Source organism: Cucurbita maxima, unplaced genomic scaffold, assembly GCF_002738345.1.
Source record: "Cucurbita maxima cultivar Rimu unplaced genomic scaffold, Cmax_1.0 Cma_Scf00001, whole genome shotgun sequence".
Taxonomy (NCBI): domain Eukaryota; kingdom Viridiplantae; phylum Streptophyta; class Magnoliopsida; order Cucurbitales; family Cucurbitaceae; genus Cucurbita; species Cucurbita maxima.
Window position 1 is genome coordinate 9,779,111 of NW_019272017.1, and position 20,925 is coordinate 9,800,035.

Genomic DNA, 20,925 nt, shown 5'->3' on the forward strand with positions numbered 1-20,925 from the left:
ATTGCTTACCGTCGGTAACGAGTCAAGGAAGTGGCAAAATCAACTTTGGTAAAAACGCCGTCGTTTCGACTCCACTGGGCCCCAGCACGATGTATCAAATGACTCTGGAAGCCATTTCCGTTGGTAACGAACGTCACGCGGTCCGAAACGCTGTCGTAAAAGACAACGTCATCATTGACTTCGGGACCACATTGAGTTACATTCCGAAGGAGATGCACGACGGCGTCGTTTCGTCGATGGCGAAGATCATCGGATCGAAGCGGGTGAAGGATCCCGGCGGCGCTGACGTGAGGTTAGCGAAGGAGAATATGTTTATGAGGGTGGCGGATGGTGTGAGTTGCTTGATGTTGACGCCGATGACGGCGAGCGACCCGTTTGGGATTTGGGGGAATATAGCGCAGGCCAATTTCTTGATCGGATATGATTTGGAGAAGAAGACCTTGTCCTTCAAACCAACCGTCTGTGCTTAGAACTTCAAACTCCCCAACTACGTTGTTTTTTTTTTTTTTTTTTTTTTTTTTTTTTTTTTTTTTTTTTTTTTAATTTATTAATTACATATTTTGATAAATATACCAAAATAATGGTTTGGCTTCATTGATAAATATACCATAATACATATTTATATTCTCTCTCTAAATTACCATATAATCCACGTCGATCCTCTTCCTACCACCACGTGTCTTGCACTTAATCTCTAAATTACCCTATAATCTCATGACATGTCACAAATGCTTCAACCAATCACTTCCCTTTTTTAATCCACGTCGATCCTCTCCTACCGCCACGTGTCTTGCACTTCCAATGCTGCCGCGACACTATCGCTGTGGACTCCACAACGGAACCGGCAGCTATGGTTATAGCTACAGTATGCGTATACATGGTCCGAGTTGGGTTAAAGGATTTTTTTTTACCCAACCCTAAACTTCGAGTATGTTAGATTGGTAACCCAACCAACCCTCTACTTTTTGGTTGGGTCGGGTGGTTAAAAAAAATTAATTTTAAAAAAAAATTATTTATCCACAATTTATAATTATTTGAATACAATTTTCGATAAAAGATAATTAAAAGTTCATAAACAAATACAAATCAATCTATTCACAAGAAAAAAAAAATCAATAACAACGAGTGAAAATTGTAACATATTAACATAGTTCGAATACAATCTTAGATAAAAGATAATTAAAAGTTTACAAACAAATACAAATCAATCTATAATTATTCACACGGAAAAAAAGAATCAAGAACAACGAATGAAAATTGTAACATATTAATATAATTCAACATTATCATAAAACTAGAGACAACTAAAATATTGATACGAATTAGTTAAAGTAAGAAAAATATAAAGATAGATCCTGAAATTAAAAAAATAATAAAAATGATTAGTTTAAAAATATTATATATAACAAAAATAAAAGATATTATAAAAATATTATAATTGAAATAGTGGACCTTTATGATAATGGAGTTAGAAACCCCTAAAATATTAAGATATTTAAAAAAAAAAAATTAGACGTTAATTTATTTAAATAATGTATTTTAAAATAGTACGAGAAAATAAAATATTAAGGTATATATATATATATATATATATATAAAATTAAACAAAACAAATTTAATGTAATATATATATATATATATATATATATATATATATATAATTAAAACAAAACAAAATTAATGTTTTTGATTGGTGTCAAATTTAAGTGAAATTAGGACAAAGTATCACTCTAGTAAATTCATCATTAATGTAAACTATATTTTATATATTTTTATTTGGCTCGGGTCAATTTGAAGATTTTGTCCTATGAACTCGAAACCAAACCGACTCAGTTCGATTTCAGAAAAATGAATCCAAACCAACCCAAAAAGCTAATCTAATCCAACCTAATCGTTATAGTTCGAGTTGGGTTGAATTGTTAGGTTGTTGGGTTGAATGTACCACTCATTCCAACATGGAAAAATAGAAATTTAACCCTCAAAAAACTAGAGTGAGAAAATTAAATACCCATTAAATCTATCTTCATATTCCTTTAATATAAATTTGCTTAAAATTTAGTTTTATTTAATTTCAATAAAATTGGGTGGGTTGAATGGATATGGCAACCCTAGGGATGAATAGGGTTTTAAGATGAAAATATTTAAGCGTGATTAATTTTTCTAATTATCAAACTTTTTACAAAGATGTAGAGGATGATAATTACTAGAACAAAATAGTCAGTCAAAATTGTTGGATGATGAAAGTCCCACATCGGCTAATTTAGGGAATGATAATGGGTTTATAAGTGAGGAATACTAACTCCATTGGTATGAGGCCTTTTCGGGAAGCCCAAAGTGAAGGCAGTCAAAAATGACTAAGACTCCAAAGGAGTACATCGGCTAATTTAGGGCTGGTATGAGGGCTTCCGATGAAAGTCTCACATCGGCTAATTTATGGAATGATAATGGGTTTATAAGTGAGGAATACTAACTTGAGGCCTTTTGGGGAAGCCCAAAGCAAAGCCATGAGAGCTTATGCGTGGACAAGTGGACAATATCATACCATTGTGGAGAGTCGTAAACAATAATCAACTAAACATGCAGTTCGGCCCAAGCACCTCTTGGGAATTTGAATATAAAGAACTTTCTGCAGTTCGGCCCAAGCACCTCTTGGGAATTTGAATATAAAGAACTTTCTCAACTCTTCCACGGATCAGAGCCAAACCGCTACACTGCTCGTTTGACGAGTTCAAAAGTAAACTCAATTCTTTCCACGGCACGGTGAGTACAAAAACTCAGTAAATAGCCTACTTATTGGCTCTTAACCATGTCCTTGGTGTGCCTAAGATTATTTTTGTCTTAATGGATATAATGTTGGTCTTTCCCTTGATTTTTGTCCTTAGAACATTCGGTTAGTTTCTTAGGTTCTTAATGCTTGAGACATAAGTCATAACATACTTTCTTAATACATATTTAAATCTCATAATCTATGAACTCATCATAGAAACATACCTGAGTTATTCAAAATATCATAAACTCCTAACATGTTTCTTAAAAGTTCTAGAAGGGTCTTGGATCTTAGTTAAGACATAGGGGTATTCCTTTAAGCTTTAACTTATGCCCCTAACTTGGTTTAAGTTCTAAATTTGATCGAAATAATTGGATACCATGAACATATTCTTATGTCCTTATAATAGGCATTTATTAAAGTCAGATGTTTGAGCCTTGAAATATCTTAAAGAAGCAACATAGTGTTCTAATCACTTTTAAAATTTATGTAATTCTTTATGATCATAACACAAGGCTTATTATAAAATTTCACGACATTTGGATCCATTTGGTTCTTGAACAAAAGGTAAACCATTGTAGGGGTATTTTGGTTATTTTGCATATTTTCTTAGTTTAGCCACTTATCTTTATTCTACGACTACCAAATTTCATATATACCCTTAGCATGTTATATTATGCTCAATTTTTAAATTTTATGAATTGATTATCAAGCAAAATGTTCGGTGTGTCTAAGTACCTGACACACAGTTCTTGACTAATTTCTACCATATTCCTCTAAAAATTACTTAACTTAATGCTCATATTGAAATCCAATTGATTCCTACAATTATTGCTTAAGAAAAGTTTAAGATGGCTACTTACCTCGTTGTTGACACTTGGATCTTTGGTTCTCGTTCTGGTACTCAAATTACTCAAAATTTTCATTAGTAGATACCTCTTTGAGTCTAGTTTCTATGAACCAGAAGTTGATATGACCTCAACTTGATCATAACTCTCTCTTTTTCTTTAAATTTTTGTGGATGACGCTTCCAACCGGTCCTTCTCTTCATTCGCTAAATGATATTTATGTGTGAACATGTGTTGCTTCAGAGGTTTGTCTCTGTCTCCCTCCTTCAACATTTTGGTATTGGCTTGATGTTTCTCTCCACCATTTGGGTGACCATTGACAAGGGTTTTTACAGGTCTAATGAACCCGACTGTCAACAATTCATTTAGATGTTTGTAGAATTCATTTAGTCCATGTTTAGTCTTATGACACACATTTGTGGCAAGTGATCTCGCCCCCAATATAATATCAAATCTCGTGATTTATCTGTCTATGTGGAGATAAATACTTTATCTGAATTTTTGATCTTACGTCGAAGTGTTTCTGTTGTGATCGTGAGGCTTTTGTTGGGGTTGACTAACTTGAGCTTCCCTCTTCAACTATAGCAATGCTAGCGAGCGTGGGTTCCTCATCCGTAAGATTCATTCTCAACTGTAGCGTTGACATCATCTTTCACCCCTTTTGGTTGACGGGTGATTGTTTAAATGATTTTCGGGTTGGACTCCGTTACAACTAAATATTTCGCTAGGGGCATGAGAATGATTTTTTGATTAAGCAAAAAAAATCATCCCTAACACGATGTCGAAGTCGTCCATCTTGACAACCACGAAATCAGTTTGTCTCATCCAAGTACCTATCTTGATCGGAGTTCTATTTGTAACCCTCTAGACAGGTAGGACTGTTGAATTGACAACTTTCATCTATCTTGTATTTCGATACCATAGGATGTTTAAGTGTTTTGCTTCGATCGTGTCATGAAGTTGTGGGTGGCTCTAGAGTCGACAATAGTGTTATTGAGTGCTTTGTGGTTGACCAAGGCCTCAACATACATAAGACCGCGTTCCACTGGTTGTTCAATCTCATCCACTCTCCTCTGAAGAGCAGATAAATACTCTAGGGCCCTCATGGATAGGCTTTCCACATCTTCAGTGGTATTTCTACTTCGGTTGTCTCATACTCAACTTCTGAGTTCATTCTGAATTTTTCTTAGAAAGCATAGAGTGTTGCCTTTTTTGGGCACTAGGTTTCTTGGTTGGCTTCCTTTCCTATGAAGCAAGACAAGGGGCCTTGGTTTGGCCTATGATTGTTCTGACTGTGATGTCTATCTCTTGGTTGGGAGGACTTGCATTCTCTTCCTCCACCTTTGAGTTCGTCACTTCCTCCATATTTGGGGGAGTTTGGGTTGGTAGCTTTTATTTTCACCGCTCGCGGACGCCTAGTTTCATCTTATCTCTTAGAGTGATTGAAACTAAAATCAAACAGATCATTCGACTATAGCATAGGTCGTGGAAAGGTCTTAAACTCATTGTTTGTAGAGTTTTATCTCACTCACGACTTCAACCCCTCAACAAAATTGAAGACCTTTATCTTTCTCTAACATATTACGAATATCTAAAGTAAGCCCAAAAAACTGCGTAACATAGTCTCATATATTATAAGTATGCCTCAGCTCCCATACTCACTTTTTTTCATTGCATCCCAATGCTTCTCCTTGAATCTCAAAGAAGATCACATGTAGAAATTGAAAATTCAGGTAGGAGGAAAAGTGCTCAGATCTTGAGTATCCTAAGAGCAAAAGAATGAGTACCGAACATCATTCATATTATTAGATGTTTATGTTTGATTAATTGGAAGACTAATTTTACATTTTAATCTTTTATTTGAACTTTATTTTTATTTTTAAGTTTTTTTTAAGATTAAATTAAGATTAGGGTACTCAATCAAACCAGACAACTAACTTTGAAGATAACATTCTATGCTCACTTCACGATTTTAAAACATGACTTTGCACCCTTGTAATATTGCATTATACAAAGCTATTAAAGGCTAATTTAAAGTAAACATTCATATATGTGCAAATGTTTGACAAACTAGGTTAGTTTGACAAACGGCTTGTGCGCAAAAATAGCTAAAATCTTTGTCTAACTACTCTTTTCTATATGTATAAGAGCCCAAAATGTTATCAAATAGGTCGAGACCAATGAGAGGTCTATGAGTGCATAACCAATAACACAACCAATCCTCCAATTTACATGTTCCATTCCATGATCAGGAACAACGTGTGAGGAAGGCATTTGAATGTCATAGCCATTTTTTATCTGAAAAGAAAATTGGTCTGATAGCTGTATTTGTCATCATTCCCAAAACTCGCAGATACAAGGCCTCCAAACAGCATCTAATAAATCTCCAGATATAATACAAGGCCCCCAAATCAAATGTTGAACAAGTAAAAGAAAACATTCACTCAGTACAAAAATTGGATCATTACAAACTGATACTTACGAGAATCGCAGCATCTAAAGCTAAGTTCGAATGATATTGGCAAGTTTCGTAGTATTTTTTTTAATGCTATACTGAATTCGAGTAATTACTTGTTTATTAAGACCCTAAACTTTGATTAAAATTAACAAGTTTTGGACGAGATTTGAAAGTTAAAAAAGGATATAAACTTACTCACCTTGCCAAGTTCCAGACAAGAAACATATGTTGAGCGTAGGCAAAACTGTTGCATACCAGAAAATTGAGAATGTGGAAAGAACAAATAGGGAACAAACCAATGTAATGTTTACTACGACGGAGTACTAAATGATTGTGAAACGGCTTTCTGACCTTCCTTGTTATGATTAACGATAAATTAAAATCTGAAGAAGTTACCCCTCTCCCAATGAAGTAGCGTTAATGAAAAGCTGCAACTTCTTCCTTGAAGTGGCTGAGCAAGCTCTCAATAGTCATCACTGAATGATCACCCTTATCTCTCACCCGTACACTCACCTGCCACCAACTCAAAACGTTTAATAAGATAATAAATAACTAAATCCAGCTGATTTAAAATCATTTTTGAAATTTTAAGTAAAGAAAAAGGCGATGAGGATGGAGTTTATATAGGAAAAATATGTAGGATCAATAAATTTGCTGTATTTTGTTTTCCACAAAGATGAAATTTAAAGTTGATAGCAAAACCTGTCCAGTGTTGGCCTCTTCCTCACCAACGACCAGTATGTAGTTATATTGTGCCAATTGTGCTTCTCGTACCTGGCCAAAGAAACCAAGATAATGTTTTTTCATGTAGAGTTCACGAAAATCAACCTGTTTTACTCCACTGTTTGAGTAAACGCATAATCCATTACATACAGCGACTACAATTATTGGATGAATTAATGGGCAAATCGTTTGTATGTAGAAACTAAGAAATATTCATTTCAACAAGACACGAACTTGAACACAAGATATTGAACGATAATGATATGGACTCACCTTCTTCTGAATCTTTCTGTCTGTTACATCCACATCAACAAAATAACCAGCATGATGAATAAGATCACGCACCTACAAAATACAATAGCATGATAGACCAATGGTCTGTCAACATCTTGTACTATAACATAATAGAAGACAACACGTCGCTTACTCAATTCCTGTGTATTGGATTACAAAATGCATGCAATACTATGGATTTATTGAAAATATAACGATATCAATGGATATTTCTATAAATCAACAAATTATAAAAATTATTTAAATTCATAATTAAGTTTTTTTCCTTCCAAACTAAGTTATATATCTTATTGTTAGTGTATACCTTCAAGTTGGGATTAATATATGATTTTTTCTGTATTATGGGTATTTATGAAAGATATAGGAGATCTCTGACTAATCCAAAATATCGATGTCAAATTATGAATATCTCGATGTATCAACAGATGTTTCTTTCTAATAAGTAGTCCAATTACAGACTAGGACCGAAATTTTGAATACTATTATTAACTTTGACAGTGAAATGGGGAAAAGCAAATTGTGTAGTGAAAAGAAATCAATTCAGTAATACTTTATGCGCTACCTTCAGTGCATAGGACTGGGATTTCTCAGATACAGGGCAAACAATTGCTTGACGTGGACTGAGCCAAAAAGGCCACTTCCCTTTGTAGTGCTCCAACAAGATAGCAAACATCCGCTCAACAGAACCTAAGATAGCTCTGTGAATCATAACTGGACGTTCCCTCTTGGCCTCGTCCTCTGCTGAGTAATACAATTCAAAACGTGCAGGAAGTTGGAAGTCCAGCTGCAAATTCATATTCCCCAATTGCAAATTAATATTCCCCAAGTGTATTATATTTATGCTGTAATAAAAGCTCGAGTAACAAATAGGGGAAGAAATTAGGAGTATAAGCACACATTACTACCTGGAGGGTTGCACACTGGAATTTCCTTTTCAATGCATCAGATACACTAATATCTATCTTTGGTCCATAAAATGCACCATCTCCTTCATCAATCTGTTTCAGACAAGTCATTCTAAGTAGACTGAAACCTCAATAGTTAAGCTATAAAAATGGACGACTAAAATAGAGTGCATATAAGCAAGTGTAAGATTTAAAATAAAATAAAAAAAAGTCATATAACATGTAAAAAATTCATAAAGGTAGAAAGAATATATCAAAAATATAAATTAGAAATTCTCGAACCTATTTTTCTCGGTCTTTTTTTTTTCTTTTTTTTTTTTCTTTTTTTTTGTTATTTCATGAAACAGATTTGATATACAAAAGAAAGACTTGAAATATGAAATAATCACACATGACTTATTTAATCTAGAGCATCATAGCAATTACTGGCCATCCAAGCTCCTGGGACCCTTCTCCTCCCTCTCTTCTCCCTTACCCAAATTATTATAATTCTAAATTTTCAGGTTTGTGTTTATCTGCCTCCATACTTAAAAACTTGTAATAAGCTCTGTACAATATTCCCAACCACTAACTCCAACTTAGTGAGCCGTCAAATGCCAAAATCTACCATACACTAGCCGACCACATAATCATTACATAATACAATTAGCGTGCCACATCTGCATTAAAACTGAATAAGTGACTTGTTAGACAATTGAAAGTTTAGACAACCTTGAATGTTTAATGAGCTATTAGAAACTTAGTCGGACCAAATAGCACAATCATCAAAGTTCAAAAACCATTCTATTTAAAAAAAAAAATTAAACAATCTCAAAATCAGTAAAGGTTTTAAATTTGTTGGTTGCTTAATTTTAGTTAGTTGTTATTCACTACTATTAACTATATCATTTAAATAAAATTGACAGATACTAAAAAATATTTTTAAAAAAGGTGAACAGTATGTTCTATCAATAAATTTTCATCCAATAAAAATTATATAAACTTCTATCTGAATTCACATTTATTTAATTCCATTAGTATTCTTCATTAATCTCAATTAAATTGTAAAAAATAGAATTGATTAAGATTAAATAGCATGAGAAGAAAATTCAATAGATGTTCTAATAAAAACTGTATTAATCCTTCTTGTTTTAATTAATTTTTATTTGTTTTTTATGAGAATAAATTTTTATTTGTTAATATCAAATAAATTGTTGGGATAAAAATCATTGCTCTCAACCAAAATAGAAATAGGAGAAGTTTTTTTTTACCAATTATTGTTATTTTAATTCAAACTGTCAGTTCTTTTAATCAAGGATGATCTTAATGCAGGTACAACCATATTACAGGTACCTGCCAAGGCTTCCCAAATTCATTCAGTGCTTCTGTAAGTGCAGCTTCAGCTTTCTCCCATGTTTCCAAATCCCCAAGGTATTTTTCTGGCCTCTGCAGCATAATAATGAATACTAATAAGACAAAATGGACAGATGATATACAAAGCAAACACTTCTACAAGTAAAGAATAAAGCCGCATATAGAATGAGTGTTGAGCAGAAAAGAGTAAGAAAAATTGATATCATAAGAATTAATGAGCTGCCATAAGATAGAACGAACATAGCTATCAATATAATTAAATAACATGCAAATACTAGGAGAGTGATAGACCCAAGGTTATACGGGACTATCACATGCAGAACAACAAATGAAGCAATGGGCTGATGCTTGGCAAATGGGATACTGAATAGCTTGACGATTGCTTGAATATTAAGCTCAATATTTATCAATAGACCTCTTTGACAAAATGTGTCAACTAGAAATTGGCTTATAAGTTTTTTGGGCAAGGATGGACCGAATCTGATGTATACGAAGAGTGGGCCAGATGGGGTTAACAATGCTGGCTTCTTGTAAAAAAGGGTCGTAATGGATCCGTCACCCAGTGGATGCCCCCTTTCATGATGTTGGGACTTGGGGTAGTTGGACAATAGTAATTTTGATGGGGCAAACACTTCATTTAAACTTAAGCCAATTCGAGAATGTTCGGTCCATGTGATTAGTGTTGACTTCTTTTTCCCGTGATCTATCTTCCCTTCATGGTTGCCTCCCTCCACTGCCACCCATTCTCCATCCCTCAGCCAGCACTTCCTCCAAGTCTTCATCTCCGACCATATCAGCTTTCCTCACACCCTGGCTTCCAACGATCATTTGTCTCTACTTTTCTCCAACTTCTTCATGACCATCAACCTCCAATTCCTACATCTATGTGGTGTTCGTCCTTTCACTTCCTCTGTCGTTTCCTTGTTCGTTCACCACCTTGCCCTCTCTCCGACCATATTATTCTTCTTCTTTCCTCCATTGCTTCTTCATTCCCTTGCTTCTTGCTTCTTCAGCCATATACTCGCTAGACTCTTGTCATTCTATCTTTGCCACTCCTTTTCTTCACATTTCCTATTGGATTTCCTTCATTGATGTCATCCACGTCAACCTTCCAACCAGGAGACTGTTGACATGCTCTCTTTCCTCCCTTCCTCCTGGGCTTCTTCCTCATGAAATATTCCATCATCTTCATTCCACCAGTGTTTTTTTTTTTTTTTTTTTTTTTTTTTTTTTTTTTTTTTTTTTTTTTTTTTTTTTTTTTTTTTTTTGTCAGAGTAGAATTCCTTCCCTCCTGTATAGTTGAGATTTTAGATTTATATTCCTCCTCTACCATCTTACTTTTATGGATCGTTTCCATCTATCATGGATGAGATTTGGAGTTTTCAATTCAAATCTTCCGACATAATTGTCACCAACACTCATGCTGAACTCAAACTCGAACTCTCTCGCATTTCCACTGCCAACCGCTTGATCCTTTGGGCCATTGTTTGCCGCATGCCTTTAATCTCAACAATATGCCTTTCAATAGCTTCCACCCTCTTCTAATCCTTTTTTTTTTCTTTTTTTCTTTTTTTTTTTTACAATCTCTCCATGATGAACGTTGCTCTGGTACCAATTTGTTAGGCACTTAAACAGAGCACAATACAAAACAGAAAAATAACTATATCACAATATCAATGAAGAAATTGCTATATCAATAGCCTTTGAAGAGGGATATCTTTCTCAAGTCCCACAATGGACACTCTTCAAAATGATCCACGTCCAAAAACTCTCTCCCCTTTATTTATAACTCAGATCCCTAACTACTAAATACCATTAGACCCTAACTAGTATCCTACTAATACTCTCAATGTATCCCTTTCTAGTACTCTTACATTGGTTGGTACAAATTTGTAAACTAGAGCCCTATGCTCTACGAAGGTGCAAGAAGCTAGTGTAGAAAAGAGGGCAAGGAAACGGCACTTGAAAATTTGTACAGAAAACGAACAACTGGGATTTGGTGTGTTAAAGCAAAAGCTTTCATGTTTTCAATAATCAAAAAGTTAATATATGTATTGAAAACAGTATTATTTCAAATAAGAAACAAAAGAAGTCAACATTTCTAAGATAATTTAATTCTGGGTTACAAAAGAAACTACAAACTTATTAAAAGGACACAAATTTAATCAAAAGAGGAATGATTGAAAATGAATATAAAGTGTCCTAACTAACAAAAAAAATGCAACAACGCTGCTGGAATTCAAATCAAGTGACAGTAATAATAAATAAATGTTATTTAAATTCTTAATTATTAAAAATAATGCATTGGAACCAGTTGCAGACGGAAATAGAAAAATAATTCCCTCAATGCTCTATAAACAAATAATCATGAAAAATAACATACCGTTGATAGCTTCAACTCAAATGTGAACCCAAAAATGTTATAAGCATATTTGATGAACTCTAGGACACCCCTTACTTCGTCTTTTATCTGTAAAATGAACACAAAGCAACAACGTAAAAGAGAAGTGAATCTTAGTAGTCAAGAAGCAACACTTGTCAGCACATCAATTAAGTTATGCAAACCTGGGACTCCCTGCAAAAGATGTGAGCATCATCCTGCAATATATTTGGAGTGAACTTAAGAAGTAGACGATGTATACAAATACTGACAAAATTAACGGACCAAGGTAGAGAACGGTACAAATACAATATCATAAAATACAGATGATACTATATGAGTTTAATATAAAAACCAAGATCTAAAAATACCTGTTGAAATCTTCTCACACGAGTCAATCCAGTCAATGCCCCACTGGCCTCATTACGATGCAAAACCCCAAAATCTGCCAATCGAAGAGGAAGTTCTGCAGAGTAACAAAAAACCATGAAAAAGATGAAGCAACTGATAGAAAGTATCCAAGAATAAATAAAGAAGGTAAAGGATTAAATTCACAGTAACATAACAAGAATGCAAAGATTTGAAGTGGGATTTTTTATATAAGAAATCAAGCTTTCATTGATTGAGAAGGAAGAAATGATATAAAAAGTTACCAAATAATGAGCCCGAAAAACAGCAACTCCCACACCCAATTACAAAAAAGGATCCTAATTCAAAAGAGTAAGGCTAAGCTAATAGCCCCATAAACCCTACTAATAGACTGGCTATTTGAAGTGTGTTCTAATTCAACTGTCCCTATTTGAAGTGTGTGCTAATTCAACTGTCCCTATTTGAAGGGGGTGCTCATTCTTCTGTCCATTACGCACTGGCTAGGAGAGTTTTTAAAGAATACTAATAACAGCCTTACACATTTGCAAGAATATACATGAACTTACCCCTATATGAACGTACTCTATGCTGGAACATCAAACAGTGACCGGGACAATTCATTGGTTTCAATCCAAATTCCTGCTTTTCGACCTGTCCAATAATTTAAAAATGAGCTCAAACAAAGCAATACATGGCCATAAATGGGACAATAAATTCCCTTCACAAAAATAGGTGAAAAAATTAAAGCAAAAGATTATCACACGTGCTCTACACAACTTGTAGAGGCCCTTGAATTGCATTTTAAAAATGCAGAAGCGACCATGTAACCAATAGTTCTAATATCAGAAAGATAAATAACATTTGAGATAAAAGCAATATAGTACAATAAATGTATGAGATAAACATCCCCAAAGTTTCCCAAATGATGCAGCATGCCATCTCGATAGTTCCTAAATGATGCAACATACCATCTAGATCTAAAAACTAACTATATAATTTATTTTTTTCGATATCAAAGTCCTGTTTAGAAATGCCTGAGACCCATATATGAGAGTTACAAATCCACCCTCTCCATCTATTCTTAGCTTCCTAAAGCAATATAGTCCAGACCAACAGATGCTCCTCCACAAGAAAATTTTATCTGCCCATTACGTAGGAGTGGCTCCATAGCCTATTAATCCCCCCCCCCCCCCCCCCCCCCCCACACCCCATAATAAATAGGCAAGTGGGTGAGCACATACTGTGCCAAAGTCATCCTACCCCAGCTCAAATGTTTACAAATGCCAACGACCCAGTATATGAGAGTTACCAATCCATCCTCTCTATATATTCTTCATGTCATAAAGCAAAGTCTGTTCCAACTAATCCTCCACGAGAAAAATTTATCTGTGCATTACGTAGGTGTGGCTTCTAAGAATATTAATCAGCCCCCCTCCCCCCAAAAAAAAAATTAAATAAATAAATAAATAGGTGATAACATACTGAGTCAAAGTAATCCTACCCCATATCGAGAGAAGAAGGCTTCTCCATTATCCAATTTTACTTCTTAACTTATTCATCATCGGGTCATCCTATCCCCATCTTGAGAGAAGAAAGCTTCTCCATTACTCAATTTTACTCTTAACTTATTCATCACTAGGACCCAAAAGTAGCGAGTGCAAGTGTCATTTTTGTCTTTTCCAGAGGGTATACACTCTCGAGGTACTTAGTAATTATTTTTCTTTTAATATTGTCAATTAAGGGTCTTATATGGCCCTCAGGCTAGATGTTCTCTTTTCAAAATAAATATGCATAACTCCAATGACTATATATTATTCCAAGGCCAAACCTCAAATACAAACATGTTCTCCTTGTAATTTGCAGCATGACCAGAAGTTTCCCATAGTTGCATATTGTACATATTTGGTGACAAAACCTGCAGAAAAAACTAAAAAGGTTAAATACCATACTAAGATATATTGCAATTTCATAAGGACCGAGACATTGAGTATTGACCTCTTCGTAACCGCGATCCTTATATTGACCTCGCATGAAGTCCATCAGTTTATTGTAGATCCGAGCCCCATGAGGGAGGAAGAACCAGCTTCCTGGGCTAAAATTGATATTGAAAATGAATTTCAATAACATTTATACGACATGGGGCTGAACTTTGTCTTTAAATACTTACCTGAGTGGATGACAAAAGAAAAGCTCCTGTTTTGTGCCCAATAATCTGTGATCATACTTCTTTGCTTCTTCAAGCAAATGAATATATTCCTACACAAACAGATAGACTTCAAACAAAGATCACAACACTTGTAATCAAATTGTCATTCTAATTTCCATTCACAACCCAATTGCTCAACACATCCTCATTGAATCAGGCAACATGTGGTTTATAAGAGCTAATGACATAAAAAAAAGTTACAAAGCTTACCTTTAAGCGCTTTTGATCAGGATAAGATATCCCATAAACTCTTTGTAAGCTTTCACGATCTTTACTTCCCCTCCAGTAGGCAGATGATGCCTACAATTTCTAAGTGTTAAGTTTGATGGAATCATAATATATATACATATACAAGAGACTCAACATTTCATTATCAAAAACAGGAAATATAAAAATTGAAAATTAAAAAAAAAATGGCGAGAAGAGAAGTTCTCCTGAGCACTAAAAAAAGTAGCTATATAAAACCACCCCACCCCACCCCACCCCAATCCACGTTCATAATACTAAAAGGAAAAATGGAGAAGTTCTTATGTACTTTTGCACAAGAGGGGGCAGTGTGTTGTACAAACTCCCAATAGCTACAAAAATATGTATTTATGTCTTTAAAAGTTAGATTGTTTCTTTCTATCCAAATCAATCAGAAATAACTCTAGTAGAGCCCTTTCAAAACAGTAATTAGAGGATCAATAGGTCAAAAATGAGTTTGTGCCGGGTGGTCTTAGCATTTCCCATAAAACGCCGAGGAAAATCTCCAAAAATGTCCTGTTTAAATCTTCATGTATAATGATGAACACTATAAATCATGCATGCACTATATCTGTTTTTAAGAGCATAAATAAATTAATTCTCGAGAACAGATAATGCACAATACAGTATTTTGGTATGTGAGGACATGCAAATGATGTTTAAAAACTACCTTAAGACATGCAAATGATGTTTAAAAACTACCTTAAGACATGCAAATGCCTTCACAAAAGATGTATTTGGTATGTGAGGACCACGACATAAGTCAACTAATGGGCCACATCTGTAAACAGTGATAGTCTTGTCTGCTGGCAAGTCATTGATGATTTCAACCTGATAAACATCGTTCAAAAATAGGAACATAAGAACTCCAGTCCTCGTTTATCACAAGAAATGGAAATTATTACAGCGATATTCAATTGCCTTGAATTTGTTTCCAGAAAACATTTCAAGAGCTTGCTGCCTTGTAACTTCAATGCGCTCAAAAGGTTGTTTCTCCTGAAAATTTATAAGAAATAGATTAAATTATTCCACCAATATTAAGTATAATCTGAAATGATGACATATCATGCAAAAAAACTAGATTAATGAATACTTTGTCGGGAAAAACATTTCAGCACCTTATTTTCAAGTCAAATAGGCCCCTAATACAGTAGGAAAATAGATGAAAAAAGAAGTGCGGCCAAATATGAGAAAGAAATAAATATGCTCTACGAGTTCGAATTAATCAAATATTTCACGTCAAATTATTAATTCACTTCTAGTTTCACAGGATTAAAAAATTGGTCCCAAAATGTTAACCGTTAGGCCATTCACAAACGAGAAAGACCAAGGTTATAAGCAACATCATTCTACTTTCAACCATGTTACTGTTAACATCCTTTGTCTACGTGTAGATACACAAGAAAAACATATAGAAGAACCAGATTTTAATTATATAAAACAAATGGTGCAAATTCCTTGAAAAGAGAATAGAGAAAGAACAATACCGATACAGCTTTCAGGGCACCAGACTCAATTTGCTTGAAGTGATCATCATTCAAGCCTAAATCATCATAAAAACCATCATAATAGAATCCCTGTCATCAAAATCCAATTAATATATAAGGAAACTTTACTACAAGCATAAAAGCCAAGGCAGTTAAATACAACGTTAACACTTTGTCCCCCCTACAAAAGTCAACATAGACAGTGCAAAAGAACGTTTATCCTAACTACCATAATTATCCCTTCAAATTACAGCAATGTAACTTAATTCTCGAGAACAGATATGCACAATACAGTACAAATTTCCTACAATTCTAAAGCTCTTGGGCCTCCAAGATACTTGAATCTTGCCTTGGGAAAACCTAAAGAAAGGTGATTTCTCAAAACTAGTAGTAGAGAAGATTCAAGGAAAACTTCAAAAATATACGAGAACCAACTCATCCAATGGAGGGGACTTGCCCCTTCAGAATCTGCTCTTAAACATCTACCTCCATTTCTCATCTCTCTATGGAATTACTAGAATGCTAGCAAGGGATGCAAACCATATAGAAGTAGAAGACAGTACTCTTCCAAAAGAAAATGGCAACCTTAGTATTGGCAATAATCGATTGAGGAATTTGGTCTTAATTTCCGACTCTATTGTTATCCTTAGAAACTAAAAACTTGTGCTAAAGAGTTACTGCAAGTAAATTTTTTTTTTTTTTTTTTTTTTTTTTATAAGAACTGCAAGTAAATATGGGGTGCCATATTTTGGTTGGTTCTGGATGGTTAATCCTTAAAGTGGAGATGGTACAAGATATGATTCTGGTAAGATAACTGGCTCTCAAGTGAGGCACTCAAAGGTTATACTTCATCGCTACTAGACAGAAACACTACAGAGGAGGGTTTATCTAAATCAATGAAAAGACTGAATGTAGGTTGCTCAAGAGTTCCGCAACTTTTTCTTCCAAAGATGTATATCTTTCGTCCAAGAAGGTCAAAGTCCTTTACCCTTGTTTTGGCCCTTGATGTTCAAATTTTTTTTAAATTCCCAAAGAGCAAGATTCTTCTCATGACCCGTCTGTCCATGAGAGAACATTCTGCCCCCCATTTTTTTTCTTTCATTGCCTACCATCAATATAAACCGACTGATATTTAATGATCATGGATGGAAGGATCCTTTTTAGTCTTTGTGATAAAACCATTGAAACGATATTGTCTATAGTCACTAACAACACGAGAATCGGATTTCTTTTAATAAGGCAGATATAGGTGTCTATTAGTGAGGTATTGACAATCTCATTCTGACAAAAAAAAAATCTTGGAACACCCTCATGGTGCAACCTTTGAGGATGTTCCAAAAATTCTGAAGGAATTCAATTGTCTAACCATTGAGGCTCGGGGATCTTTTTGTGCCTAATTCTGAAACAGCATGCTTGATCTCTTCTTTAGTAAATACAGTTCCCAAAGATGAAGCTTGCTGTGGAGTAAACGGATCCCATTGACAAATATGTGGGAGGGATCGGTGACCAGGATCTTTGGTGTATAGTTGGTGAAAAAATTCATAAACTCATTTTCAATCTCGGCATCAGTAAGACAGCTTTTACCATCAGAATACAGCACCTCAATGATGGCATTTTTCTTCATTTTTGTGGCATGATCCGGTGAAAAAAAGGGGTATTAATATCACCTTCTTGCAGACATTTATTCTTGCATTTTTTGCCTCCAAAGGGTCTCTTCCTTGGCACACAAGAAATAAGTTGTTCCTTCAAAGAATTCCATTGAATTTTGTGAATTGGAAGGAGGCCGCCAGCTTCCTCTAAGCTGTCAATAAGAGAAATTTCTGTTATGAGCTGGTTCTTTTGTGTGGTAAGGCAACCAAAGGTGGCCTTGTTCTATTCCTTGATAACTAATTTAATGCCCTTGAGATTTTGGATAAATCCATAACCAGAGGGCATGGAAGGAGAGTTCAAGCACCATGCCTCAACTCACAATTATGTTTTGACAAAAGTTAGCAACGGTCTTTCCACTGACTTTTGGCTTGATAGATGGGTGGGAGACCTTCCTTTATTCATCAGATTCCCCCGGATTTTATCCTTATCCAAAATGCAGCAGGTTACTGTTAAAGATATTTGACACACTGATTAGGCCTTCTGGGTTCAACAACTAAGAAAAAAATTGAAGGAAGTCGTTGAATGGGCTGATTTGAGAACTGTTTAATCCAGCATTAGCTTGACTTTGGATGAGGAACTTTGGGTGAAATTTCACAAAATAAATGGGATTTTCTCTACAAAATCATTACTTAACAGCATTGATTCATCTTCTGTTAGATTGCTCCCATCTTTTTACGGAGGCTATTAGGTATGATATCTTCCCAAAGAAGATTAAATTTCTTTTTAATGAGAGCTTGCTCATCGTGCTGTCAATACCATTGATCATCTTCAAAGAAGGCTCCCCTTCATGGCCTTGTCTCCTAACCATTGTATTGTTTCCAAGAACAGTTTGGAATCTCAATCTCATTTATTCATTCACTGCCCGTTAACACAACCTTCTTGGAACAACTAAAGAAAAACTTTCAATTGGTCAGTGGTCCTTCCAAAGGATCCTTACATTCCCCCAAGTGTTCTCTGATTGGGTCATCCATTCAGATTGAAAGGATCTATTGTGGAAGAATCATGTTCGAGCTTTTTTGTGGTCAATATCGACAGAAAGAAACTCCAAGGTATTTTATACAAAGGACACTACTTATAGGATTTTATTGAGTATAATGTCCTTTATCTTTCTATTTCTTGGTGTAAATTGAATTCTTTCATATCGCCTCTCTCTTGTCCAATTGGAGATGTTTATTGCAACTCCTTTGAATTGGAATCTTTCTTTTCCATTCTTTTGTAATTTCATACATCAACAAAATTGTTTCTTATAAAAGAAGTTAAAAAATAAATATGTGTGTGTGTGTGCTTACCTCTCCTCTAGTGGTACAGGGTCCAATGCACAGCTTGCAACCATACTCCATTTCAAGCGACTAAACCCAGAAAAAAGAAAACAATTAAAACAGTGTTACGGTCGTTGTTAAATGCACGAGAATAGATAGGATTATCAACCTGTCCAAGTATATGAGCGCTTGAATGCCAAAAAGTATCGCGCCCTTCGTCGCTGTCGAAGGTAAACAGCTTAAGCTCACAATCGTTCTCTAGCGGCCTGCTCATGTCCCATAGAACTCCATCAACTTGAGCAATCAAAGCGTTTGCAGCTAAACTTTTGGAGATTTCTCTTGCTACGTCTACCGGAGCCGTTTTCCATTTCTGGCCCTCCTTCACCGTCCCATCCGGTAAGGTAATACTAAAAAGTAAAAAAAAAAAAAAAAAAAAAAAAAAAAAAAAAAAAAAAAAAAAAGAAAAAGAAAAAAAAAAAAAAAGGAAGATTGAGGAAAGATTTGTTGAATATAATTTAAAAATAAAATAGGAAAGATCGAGAGCAAGGAACTCTATTTAATTTAATCTAACAGGAAATATCCGAATTTAACACTAGCCAATGTAAATGAGAGAAATAACTGTATAGAGTTCAAACTTGAAACTGATGTCATGGGCTCACATAGGTTGACTTGGACTTCAAAGGACGGAATCGAACTTTCATTAAGGATATATTGGTGACAACGACTTAAGCTNAAAAATAAAAAAAAAAAAAAAAAAAAAAAAAAAAAAAAAAAAAAAAAAAAAAAAAAAAAAAAAATCATACATAAGATTCGGATTTGATAAATCCAATCATAGCCAAGCCATTTCCACATTTTGCAATGCTACACTAACTTGATTGGATGAGAAGGAAGAGAACGTCGGTCGGCAAGCAGCTGTGCTTGAATTGACTGAAAAAGTTGAATGCGCTTGGGAATGGTGGTACTGAGGTAGGCCTCGTCTTTGGGATGTTTCGCCGCCATTGAAGCAGCTTGAGTGCTCTGGAGTTTGTTGTGCAGGAGGCGGAGGGAAGGTGAAGAAAGGAAGCGATTGGAGGATGAAACTATTTCACGGCGGCTATGAAAAGAAATGAGAAGCTTCGCCTTCCTGATTTGAGAACACAGCATATGCAGCGCTTGCTTACGGCGGGCGGCTATGGTATTTTCCCACGCTGCATTGTCAGGTTAAAACTTAATAATTTATTGGACGAAAATACCCTCGCTATTTTAATGCCCTGCCTCCCTTGCCCCTCTGCTGCTTTGTCTCTCTATTTTGCCCTTTTCTAAAAGAATGATTGATTCTCCGCTTATAATGTTTCCCTCGGCAGTCCTTCTCATTGCTTTAAAACTATTTTATTAATTTCTTGAAATTAAAATGGATGTTTTTCATGAACAAGTCCAGGCTCCTACCGAGCTGCTCAGATAAGAGGTAGAAATCGCATTTCAAAATTGTAAGCATCCACACGAACTTGTCCTCGAGGAGAAGGAGAGGAACAGAATTGGTGAAGACGTCAAGCACTAAAAAGGTTAGAAAGTGCCTAGACTACGAACAAAAAACGTGGGCTTACGTCGATGAAAGAACTAATTTTTAGGAGTACTTTAACTACGTTCTACCCGCCTTCAATGGTAGGGCTCGGTCGCTTCTTCTTCCTTGCAACTCCTACAACTTTGTAGAATATATCAAGGGTTGAAGCTCAACAGAAAGGTTGTGGACAATAATTATCAAAAGTCCTTTTCCTCGATGATGTGGTCACTTCAATTGAACTGCCCATGTCACCCCAAATTCAAATCAGCTCCCGTTTTTTACAATTGCACCTCAACTATACTAGTTCTCGTGGATCTCTCTTTATTTCCTACAAATAAACTCTCTTAGGTACTGCATAAGAAAACTGAGAGCAATTTGAATACTGAAGGCTTGAGAATCGAGGTCACAAACGTCAACCGAGTAAAGTAAGTAGTTGTCTT

General features: G+C 35.1%; 1 protein-coding gene and 1 long non-coding RNA gene across 3 annotated transcripts in view; one reads left to right on the forward strand and one right to left on the reverse strand.

Annotated features, from left to right (window-relative positions):
• Window positions 1–20,925, forward strand: part of LOC111493399 — a 631,558-nt gene that overhangs the window by 449,135 nt on the left and 161,498 nt on the right. The window lies entirely within an intron of this gene.
• On the reverse strand, window positions 6,116–20,133 carry LOC111492372 (threonine--tRNA ligase, mitochondrial 1-like). The gene is made up of 20 exons (XM_023141698.1): window positions 19,817–20,133; window positions 19,115–19,352; window positions 18,976–19,035; window positions 16,037–16,126; window positions 15,471–15,545; window positions 15,252–15,380; window positions 14,514–14,603; window positions 14,265–14,353; window positions 14,093–14,189; window positions 13,926–14,012; window positions 12,664–12,748; window positions 12,100–12,194; window positions 11,914–11,946; window positions 11,732–11,818; window positions 9,328–9,420; window positions 7,996–8,088; window positions 7,653–7,874; window positions 7,070–7,141; window positions 6,776–6,847; window positions 6,116–6,586 (listed from the first exon to the last, which is right to left on the reverse strand). The coding sequence occupies exons 1-20, from the start codon at window positions 20,086–20,088 to the stop codon at window positions 6,491–6,493; spliced, it is 2,175 nt and encodes a 724-aa protein (XP_022997466.1). The 5' UTR covers window positions 20,089–20,133; the 3' UTR covers window positions 6,116–6,490.